Source organism: Gavia stellata, chromosome 20 (assembly GCF_030936135.1).
Source record: "Gavia stellata isolate bGavSte3 chromosome 20, bGavSte3.hap2, whole genome shotgun sequence".
Lineage (NCBI taxonomy): Eukaryota > Metazoa > Chordata > Aves > Gaviiformes > Gaviidae > Gavia > Gavia stellata.
In genome coordinates this window covers 1,761,920-1,773,045 of record NC_082613.1, presented here as the reverse complement: position 1 = coordinate 1,773,045, position 11,126 = coordinate 1,761,920, and the positions used below count along the sequence as shown (strand labels likewise).

The 11,126-nt window shown below is 40.6% G+C and overlaps 1 protein-coding gene across 1 annotated transcript in view; it reads right to left on the bottom strand.

Moving 5' to 3' along the window:
- Nucleotides 1–1,317: 1,317 nt before the first annotated feature.
- RTEL1 (regulator of telomere elongation helicase 1) overlaps nt 1,318–11,126 on the bottom strand; it is a 50,072-nt gene continuing 40,263 nt past the window's right edge. Inside the window, exons 31-35 of the mRNA XM_059827058.1 lie at nt 9,673–9,915; nt 7,906–8,082; nt 7,149–7,334; nt 6,532–6,635; nt 1,318–1,392 (exon numbers count right to left, since the gene is read on the bottom strand). Of these exons, the coding sequence (XP_059683041.1) occupies nt 1,318–1,392; nt 6,532–6,635; nt 7,149–7,334; nt 7,906–8,082; nt 9,673–9,915 (785 nt within the window). The remainder of the gene's footprint in view (nt 1,393–6,531; nt 6,636–7,148; nt 7,335–7,905; nt 8,083–9,672; nt 9,916–11,126) is intronic.

Here is an 11,126-nt window from a genome sequence, read left to right as displayed (position 1 = left end):
TAAGAACCTTTGAATTTTTTGTTAAAATGCAGCTCACCTTTCAATTTTGAGTTATCAATTATTAACATAAAACTTTCCAAAATTCCATTGGTATGAAACCCACCTACAGGCTGAGGAAAAACAATTCATAAAGAATATATTCTCCCAGAAAATTCTGAAAACATATGCTATATGAAGTGTCTCTGTCATCACAGGAACCCCAAAACTAATCAGCAAGTGAGAATACAATCCTTTGCTCATTTTTGTCAAACAAAAATATTCAAGTGTCAAATATCCCACAGTATAAACCTCTCCGCTTACTCCTACCAGGGCCATTGGGACTCCATACCCCATGTTTTTATATCTGGTAAGTTTTGGGTTTTTTTAAATCAAACAAAAATCAAATCAAACAAAAAACAAATCAAACAAAACCCAATTAAGACAAAACTGGTTTTATTTATAGATTAATTTACAGCAGCTACTGAAGATTTAAAATTGATACAATTTTTCAGGTTAACAACTTATATCCACTACTCACAGAGAGTGGAAGTGTTAAGGAATTCTTTTTTTAACCCACCTAACTTGATTTATTTTAACATTTTACATCAATTAGTCCCTTTTTCTTCTTGGAAAGTAAACATCAGCTAACACAGGCGCAATGGAAGTATTAGTACTGAGCAGAAAATAAAGCCTCCTTAGAAGCATGATTCCAAAAATCCCAGTACAATGGGGAGCCAGGCTGTGGGGTGCCCAGCAGATGCAGGCAATGTTTCTGCTCACTATCCAACCACTGGAATTTGTTTTTAAAAAAAAAAATCATCATCTTTTTGGTATCTTCTGCTATGGGAGACAGCAGCTGCTGCCAAACACCACATTCACCAAGTGAATGTGAATCACTTCTTCCAGGAACACCAGTGCAGTCTGGCCTCCTTACTTAGCCAGCTCAGTTCCACCGTAGTACTATTGCTAGGGTTTTTCCAGGATCTGGCATTACCTGAAGGGCCCACGAATGACAGCCGCCTCCAGGATATAAAGTTTCAGCTTAAGAGTGGCCACAGTAGAATTTCCAGCCTAACATAAATAACAAATTAACCTTCTCAGTTCCAACAGAGGACAATATTCCGCTTTGTCTCCTGCCAGTGGTGAAGGAGAGAGACCTTTCAGACTTCATCATGTTTGTAGGAAGAAATGGTACGTGTTGGTGCACAGGATGCAATCCAGAGCCAAGGATCAAAGATATTTAAATGAACCTTCATTCGGCTTCTGTTCAGCTTGAGAGCCAGAGCGCAGCAATTTCTTTCTGCTGATACAAAGTACTTGCCCTTCCTGTCGGTGCGATTATGACCAGAAGAAAACTTGGATTAATCGCTGCTTCTTCACATCACTGTGGCACTCTGGGCACTTCTTCCTCATCTATAGAAATAAATGAACAAAATACATAGATAATATATTAAATTTCTCTACCAAGTTTGTTATTGTCCAATATGAACTATAAGCCACACTAGTCCTTTGACAGTCCCCAAGATACCATATCTACTATTTTAAAATGCAGCGTTACTGTGCAGTAGGTTACTTAACTGCTAGTAATAAAAGGAGAAAGAAGAAAGCCTCCCATTGAGCTATCAAAAAACTTTACAGCCACTGCCTCAGATTAATTACAGCTATGACTTATCTGTAAGACTAAAATACAGGAACGAGGAAATACAGAGCCTGCAAGAGCCATTGTGAAGTACAGATGTACTTGTTATTAGTAAAATCCCGTAAGATGGCTGATGATTTCCCTAAACTCCAGTTTCCTCTTGCACAGCTGAGAAGGAAGTGATCTCCTGGGCATACCAGGACATCGGTGATACACAAGAGTCTGGTAGGGGAACCAAGTGCATTTATTTCTTCATACCACCACACACCTTTCTCGGTTACAGCAGAAGACTGGGGACATGAGGCAACCATTTCTCCACCCAGGTTTCAGTTTGCTTCTTCACTAATCTTAAAGTCTGGTCTTTAGCCATTTGACCTGCAGATGAACCCCAACTGTTCTTTTTATATCCTGCAAACTACGAGTAAAACTAAAATGCTCTGCTTATTTCAGAAGTGAGATAGTAAAAAAAAATTTTTTTAAAAAATTAATCTTTGTGACAAAATTGCCGGCTCAGTAGGCTAAAATGATGGTTACCTACATCAGTGGCACTGCGCAGGCTTCCCTACAGTATGGAGGTTCATCACTGTAACAAAAGATGTAGACTCCAAAGTAGGTTTGGGCACTAGTATTTTGATTCCAGAAACATAAATTGAAATATGATAAATGGAGAAGAGGAAAACTCACTTTACCTCCCAGTAGACAGTGATTTGTCAAAGAGCTCTGTAAATTTTATGTATAATCTGTAACTGTGAAATCTTGTATTATTTGCCCATATTACATATAGCCCAAATGAGAGTAGCTCAGTCTCTCTGGAATACCTACAGAAAGACCATGAATAAACGATGCATTTAAACATTGAAAAGCAGCAGTACACCTCTGCACAGAAAACAAAACACACACGCAGCGCATATTGGCACAGTCTCTGCAAGGCTTCTCCTAACGCATTGAAAATCACCCAACATGCACCGGCACTAATCCCTCTAATACCCCTCCAGCTGCAGGGAATTCTGTCTGCTCCTCCAAAAGCTTCCAAAACATTCCACAATTATTCACCACCTCTCCCCACCACTAAGCTATTTCAGTAAAATAACAAACTGGAAAAGACATCACAATTTGCAAAACCCAAGTCATTGTTTTCTCAGTGATCGCTTGTTAGTCACTTCCTCATAGGACAATAAGCACCAAAGTGCTTTTGTGCTGAAGAAACCTAGTGAGTAACTTGTTAGCAAAGAAAAGAGATGAGTTTTCGAATCCAGCCCAGTCAGTGGTGACAAAGCCCGATGCCATCTGATGAGAGTTCAGAGCTCAGGCACAACAAAGGTGGTTGCTCATTTCCTGCTGGTAAGGGTACCTCTACCACAAACACAGCCCTTGCCACGAATGGCGCCAATTGTCCGTCCAACGAACCAACGCATGGGTAGGAAAGCAGATGGAATTTTTAGGAGATGGTTCCTCTAGGATTGGTTTCCGAGAAACATGGAATAATCTTCTTCCTGTTTGCAGTCCTCTGCTCTCAACCAAGCTGTTGTTCCTTCTCATCTGCATGACTAGCAGAGAACAGTTTTGCCTCATCACTGGGAGAAGCATCACTCCATCAGTCCTCAAGTAATATCCCAAACTACAAGATATTTCACTTTTCATTAACTGAACGACACTTGAATTGTATCATAAGCAAGGTAACATTACTGTATACTGAAAACATTCATCACTAGAAAGGTACGCCGAAAGTGAGGTAAGAAAAGATGATGAGACCATGCAGTTTCATGTTCTCCATAACAAAGACTATAGAATGTCAGTCATGTCGAGCCTTAAGGAGTGCTTGAACCGTAGAGCAAAAGGTCTCAGCTGGTGAGAAGATGCTTCTTACATCCCCCACACCCAATAGTTTGTTGTTCAGAGCAAGAAAAAAATCCTGTTCTTCGAAATAAGGACTTTGATGTATGTTGTCTATGGAGAAGGCAAATGGATCACACTGTTGGTGTATATAGAAAGACTCCAAAGGTGCGCTTATGAAGGACAGGATATCCACAATGTGTTTTCTTGAGAACTGGAAGAATATTTTGCCTGTCCTTTTTAAACAAGCTGGGCATTAAACTGAACTAGCAAGAAGCAGGGTCAAAATGACAACAAAAAAATGAGATGGTTCTTCACATAACGTTTGGCTAAGCTGTGGAAGTGCTTGCCGTGGGACACGGATGACAAGTTCGTTTGTGTTCAAAGGGAACTGGATAATGTGATGGAAATGCATCAGAGGTTTCTTAATATACAGAAGCAACCTTTGGCTCAGGGAGTTCTTGTGCTGCAAATAGCGTCAGGGCTGAGAGATTACCTGCAAGAATCATCACTCATGCCTACCATGTTCTTTTGCCCTTCCCTAGCCATCCTTTTTTGGCCACTGTCAGAGACAGAATGCTGGGCTGGACAAACCTTTACTCTGACACAGTATGTCTGCTATTACTCAGTACGTCTGCTATTATGTTCTAACTATTTGCTTCAAGCTATATCTGTCTTTCCTGATCTTTACAAATTATAAGACTCTATTCGCCTCACAGGGCTGTGGTATGCTACCACAAAGCAAAGCTCTGATTCACCTTGCTAAGAAAAACACAGATACTTTCTTCCCCCTGACATCACCTGGTACAACATGGAATGAAGTTTCACTGTAACTAGCAAGATTATTCAGGTAAGTGGCAAATATGGAAGTCATTAATAACAAGTGACCCATGCGGAATGATTCATTCCTCAAACATGTCTTTGTATTGGCTATCTGACTAGAACAGAAAGACTTCTTCCAGTTGGAAGGGCCCTACAATCATCATCTAGTCCAACTGCCTGACCACTTCAGGGCTGGACAAAAGTTAAAGCATATTATTAAGGGCACTGGGGCATCGACCACCTCTCTAGGAAGCCTGTTCCAGTGTTTGACCACTCTCTTGGTAAAGAAATATTTCCTAATATCTAGTCTGAACCTCCCCTGACACAGCTTCAAACCGCCCCCACACATCCTGCCGCTGGATCCCAGGGGGAAGAGAGCAGCACCTGCCTCTCCACGTCCCCCCCTCGGGAAGCTGTGGAGAGCAATAAGGTCACCCCTCAGCCTCCTTTCTCCAAACTAGACAAACCTGAAGTCCTCAGCTGCTCCCCAAAGGACGTGCCTTCCAGCCCTTCCACCAGCTTTGTTGCCCTCCTCTGGATGCATTCAAGTACCTGATTCTGAAATACAGTCTACCTAGGAGACCAGACTACTTTAATTCCCAGTCTGAGAGAGGTGCAACCAGAAAATGGGTGATTAAAAAAAAAAAAAAAATTGAGGCTGAGCAAATTCTATGATTTACTTATGAGTTATGAAAATGCCTATTAACTTGGGGATTAAGGAGAAAAGCAAACCTCAGAATTACCAATTTCTACACAAAAACCCACAGAACAGGGCAGGACAATTGCTCAATATACAAGTTCTAATTTTGTGGATTCTTAAGCTGACGAAACAACAACTAGAAGTTAAATTTTACCGGCAAAAGGAGAGAGTTTTTCCCCAGACATTCGTAAGATAAAAATTTATGGTCTGAGACAACATAATCTCCCTATGGGATAATAAATATTTGCCTAACCAAAAAAAATCTCCAGGGAGAGAACTCATTATGTTCCTTAATCAGCTCAAGTATCAAGCAGCAGAGATTATAAACACGTGCTAGTAAAATTCCTGTCATGACTGTCCTAGAGTCTTTTCTGAAGCTGAGTATGCCGACTGTCAGATGTTCATCCCCCCCTTTATACTTCGGCATAAAATGCACAATCGAGTATTTAGTGCTAATGCCCATTCAAGGCAATTGGTTTGACTGCCCAATCTGCAGCAAACATGAGATGCCTTCCTTTGGCCTTCTTGTACTTTCTTACATATATGTCTTATAATCCAATACTTTTGGATTGAAACATTTTTAAAGAAATATGGCACAGCAGACTGAGGATGAAATTCAGTTGAACAGCTATTCTGAATTCCCTCTAGGAGATACATGTCTGAGAAATCAGTCTGGACATTATTCTATAGTCCTCTTGGACCAAGTCTGTCTTGGCCGTTATATTTTATTTGGGTGTTAGTATACTGCTTATTTTCTACACTTAGCTGACATAATTCAGTGTCTTCTTCCTGAGAAAGAGACCTTCCTCTGGAACTTGGAATGACTGATTATTTTGTACTGGCTTATAGATTCAAAGGTTGAAGAAATTTCTTCTCCTTCTGTACTGTTTTCAGGGCGGTTCCTGAGCTCCATTGATTAGTAGCCTTCTTCACCACCTAGGAACACTGAGGAACCACTCACTCAACTCTTGTATTAGACTTCCATGCCCGGAGTCACATACCTGGCTGCCAAATCAAATGTTGGGCAAGATGCTACCAAACACATGCACTGTGGGATCAGTTACATCCTCTTACCTAAAGAGTTTCAGCCGCCAATTTACTCAGCCAGGAAAACCAAAGGACAGGACAACAGAGGAGATACTTGAGCATGAATTTGCCTCATCTCATGACAGTGCTTTAGAGTAGGTTTTTAGATGGGGAAAATTATGAAACTAAGCAAGAAAAAACTAAAATAAGGGTTCAGATGTAGAAAACACCATTTTGTTCAAGTTGACTCCACAGCTTGTTGCCTGCATAGCTCTAGACGGGAAAACATCTGGAGGAAGCTCACAAGGAGCTGCAAAGGTGTAAAAAAGACAGCATAAGGCTGAGGTCTACCTCCAACCACATCGCAGAACATGGAAAGTCATGAAACAAGTGGTAAATCTTCCATCAGGACTTAGAATTCCTCTGTTTACAGAGAGAAAACCTGTTTCCAGGGCTGACCACATGGTTCTCCTAAAAAGCATAAAATTTGCCAGCAGTTTCAGGAAAAACTGAAACCAGTAAACAAGATAACCTTTAAGAACTGCTCCCAGCATGTTTTGCAGCAAGTGAAGTCACATAATGGACATTTAAAAGGCACATCATCCTCAGATTTGCAGTTAAAGCACTGGAATCTTCCTAAAAGAGAGGGGAGGAGAGGGGAAGAGAAAGAGGGAGAAAATGACTGAATTCCAGTAATCACCTGTGAAATACTCCTTCATGCACGTTTCCAGTGCAGTCCAGAAATCAATGACCATGAGCTTTATGAACTACCTTAATAGTGCAATACTTGGCCCTGTTACATTATTTCTTTCACATGACTTCACTCAGTCTCTCAGTGCTTCAGATCCCCATTTAGAAACTGAGGTTACATCCTCACTTTACAAGGAAGCTGTCGAGAAAAATCTGTAAGTTCTCAGGAAACTATTACTTCATTGTGATAAAGGCAATGAAGTACTTTGACAGAACATATGCAAGTGGCAGAAAGTACAAATTCTACTTAGCAAACTGCACTAATCATTATTGCACCTGAGCAAATACAGGCATGAACCAGACATAATTTAACAGATCATTAGCATAATTCTCATTTCTGTAACTTACCTTTATTCCCGAGCACTAGAGAACTGCATCCAAAATCTCACGTATACCTACCACACTCAGGCTCCATCTCTAGGGGAAAGATAGGCACAGCTCCAGAGCCTGTGGGTGCTCTCACGTTACAGGTTTCTTTTGATACTTTGGCCTTTGGCACCTCAAGTTTGCTTTTCTGGTTAAAGCAGAAGGAGGAAATCTTGCTCTGAATTTTCTCCGGCACCTCACCCTTAGAAGTGGCTGCATCTGGTTATAAAAAAAACCAAAACCCGAGCATACAAAACAGTATAATGCAGAACACAATACACAGACTCTGCAGAACAGACTCTGCACAACACCATTAGCAGTAAGTTCAAAGTTCTCATTGTATAAGAGGAACAAACCAATTTGAATAAATATTTTTTTATACCATACTGCCTGGTAACAGAAGTTTCTGATACTAACACACATTATTACTGAAAGGGACTCTTTATATTGAAATAGTTCCATGGCAAATTCTTCCTAGACACAGTGGATCTTGATCCACTCCTGCCCACACCTCACTTGGGTGCAAAAATTCTGCATTCACCCGTAACGCACTTCACAGTTTAAAAGATGGCACTATAACTAATTTTATTCTGGTTTCCTTGCACTTCTCCATCTCCCATTGCCTTTTATCTTACACTTTTTTTTTTTTAATGCAATTTGGACATGGCCAATTGCTTTGGTCTTCCTTTACACACCTAGGGAGGCCCTAGCCCACGGCTAAGGCTGTTGGACACTAGCCATCATAATAATAAATAAGATTCTAAACTTCAGACAGAAATTCATTCCCAACCTTGTAGGTGGCTGTTTTCTCCTTTAGTGCACCAGCTCTCCAAACTCAGAGGGCTCCCTTCACCTTGCGCCTGCTGTTGCCATTGCTTCTCTCCCTCGCCACAGACCATTCCAGTCAAGTCTTTACACATCTGTTTGAACTGCTCTTTGTGATGAGGGCGCACAAACATGTAAAACCCTGTCCAAAAGAAAATACAGTCAAATTCATAGGAAAATAAACGCCTGACCATGGAAGACGCCTTGCTTTGGAGAGGAGAAATTCTTTGGGAGCTGAACAATATCAGCCATATTCCTCAGAGTATCTTCACATTGGTGGAACACTTGATGCTTTTCTTGATTTTATAATCATGGGGTTTTCCTTGCCAGAAGACAGATGAGTATTTAGTATTGAAAATAATCTCAACTTACCTCATAATTTTCCATTATTTACAGCTAAGCATAAATACCTGATCCAGCCCTTCACCTGACAACTGGTCTAGGGAAATCAGGTATATACACAATATCTGAAAAGACTTTCTCAAAAAGGAAATCTCTTGTTTCTGTTTGGTTGACAAGGATTCACAACACATACAGAAATTCTAAAAAATCCCAATTAGGACTTACTGCCAAGCACAGACAGTTCTACCACAAAGTACTCTGAGATCAAAACATTTGCTCAGTAAAGATACTGACTCTCTGGGAGAAAAAATGCTGAGGGGGAGATTATGAGTCACAGTGCCCCACAGTTCATTTCCGTCCCAGTCTTCACTGCTTCAAGACTAATCTGACTAGTTAATGCACCAGAAAAAAATTATTTTCTAAAAATTTGGAGACTATGACATCTGTTCAATGTCAATGGAATACTTGTTGTTATTTCCCAAAGACAACAAACTAAACTACATCAGCGCTTCCCAGCAGACACTGGATGCATCATTTCCTGCAGAGTTCACATGAGACAGGGGGCAAGGTGGGACTGAGGTGTTACCTAGCACAAGACAAGGTGTCTCCATCAAGGCAATCAAGACCAGCATATAGCCCCTTTTCTTCTTTTTTTTCCCAACAATAAAGCCCAATTTCAAATTTTGAAAACTTGTAGCTTCCTAAATCCTTTCACCGTTAAACCCATGAAAGGAAACAAACCCAAAACAAACCACTTCTGAGAAAATAAATATCAGCTGGAAATTTCTAGAAGATTATTATGAAGGATAAGGATACTAAGTTATGACACAGTTCCATAACTATTCCCAGGTAAAGCTCTGGAGAAGAAGAGTGAATCGTAAGTGTGGCTGCTTATCCCAGAACCTGGAAGCGATCTCAGAGCTTAGCACCAGTACAGCAACCCAGGGTCATGAGAACAAAACGGAGTCAGAGCAATAGTCGGCACTGTCTTTTCTAAAGAGCAGTCACTTGTAGTAATTGAGGAGGAAAAAAGGTAATAACATCATTTGACTGAGGTTAGCTTGACTGAATGTTAGGACCGGAATTACTGAGGTCTTATTGCGTGTTTTTAATGGACAATTTCTAACTGAACAGAGATAACGTTTTATAACCTTGACATTTTCTGCTCTCTGACTGACATTCATTTAACACATCTTTCCTGCTGCTCCATTTATCCGGTTTGCTAAACCAAAAGATGGGAGAGGTAAAGTTTACCAGTGCTAAAAGTTTATCCTATAAGTGGAGAATTTGCAAACCAATGACCAGTGAAAGATTAGCGCTCACATGGGATCACAGCACCTACATCTTGTTTTCAACTAAATAAAAACGATTTAAAAAAAAAAACCCTTACTTTGTAGGAGATGAAAGTCTTCTGGCCTCTCAGTGGTGAGGGCTGCTATCACCGATATCATAGCATCATAGTTATCTGTCTTCTTGTAAGCCAGCAATGCTTCATAGAAACGGCTGTAAGTGCTTTTGTTCAAAGCTCTTTTCACGTCGTTGAGATAGGTAGCCCTGACGACCTGGTGGGGATCTCTCCTAGAGCTTGAAGCTTTTTCAGTGTCTTTCCTTGGAGCTCGGCTGGCGTTCTGCCCTGAGAGACAAAGAACACACGTGAGCAGGGCTTGGGGAGGAACAGAGACAAACAGGTCGCTCCTTTGTCACTCCTGTTTTCATTCAGAAGGGGGGTCCTGGACTGCTTCAAAGCGGTAAAGCCAACAGCGCCCACACAGCCACCGCCTCCACCGGCACGGCCTTGGGCAGAGCCAAGGCCTGCTCCTGGAAATGGCAATGAGCAAATTAGTTCTGGGGGTCACTTTTAGCATATTCTGGAGTTTTTTGATCTTTTAAATGGAGAAACGTGTCAGATGGTCACTAGGGAATAAGGAAAATGTGACACAGGAGACGCTGTGGATGGAGGTCAGCAATAAATCAGGTTTTGTGCTACACTGGAGGTGTGGAAGCATTTTAAACAGATGGCTTAACCAACTATGCTGGCCTGACACACGGGCAAGCAAACTGCGGAGAGCAATTTTAAAGAACATATTTCTCACACCTTATTAATAAAAGGAGAAAAGGCGTGTGTGTGTTCGTGTGTGTTTCCCAACAGGAAAAGAGAATGTCAAAAAAGAATAACTAACCTGCAATAACATACAAGACAGCACAAGAGCAGCGTAGGAGTACGACAGAAGGAGCAGCTATGAACATCCTGCTGAACTCCAAGGGGACTTCTGTTCAAAGTGTCAGTCTTTGATTTCTGATATGTTTTAGAGGAAAAAGTTCTGTTTTGCTTATTACAGGCATGCCAATATGGATGAAGTATACTTCATAAGTATAAGAAACTGGTAAGAAACTGATTTAAATTAACCAGCCCCATCATTTGTTATTTAGATCTTTATTCTCCACTAAAGAACTTTTAAAGAAGTTAAAGAAGATAACGAAGTTTTAAAAAGATGAGCTTAGTTCAGTTTCCTGAAAGGGGAAAAACATGGGTGTGAATCTTATAATCAGCATCTTTTATTGCATATCATACAGCTTTGAGACTTTCACAGGAGCATACTCTACTTAAGGAGTGAGGAACAGAAATAATATGTGCATTTATTGCTATTATTTTCTCTATTACTTTGATTTTCACAGAAACTTGTTACCACTAAATCTCATGGACCTCAGGACAAAATAATTACCAAAGATTCTATTTTGGTTTGTATTTTAAGAACATTTGAACAAAACAGGAAAACAAATCAAAAGAAACATGGCTTCATACATGAAAAGCTTTTAAAGCCTTCCAGGAAACATTGCCCTTTT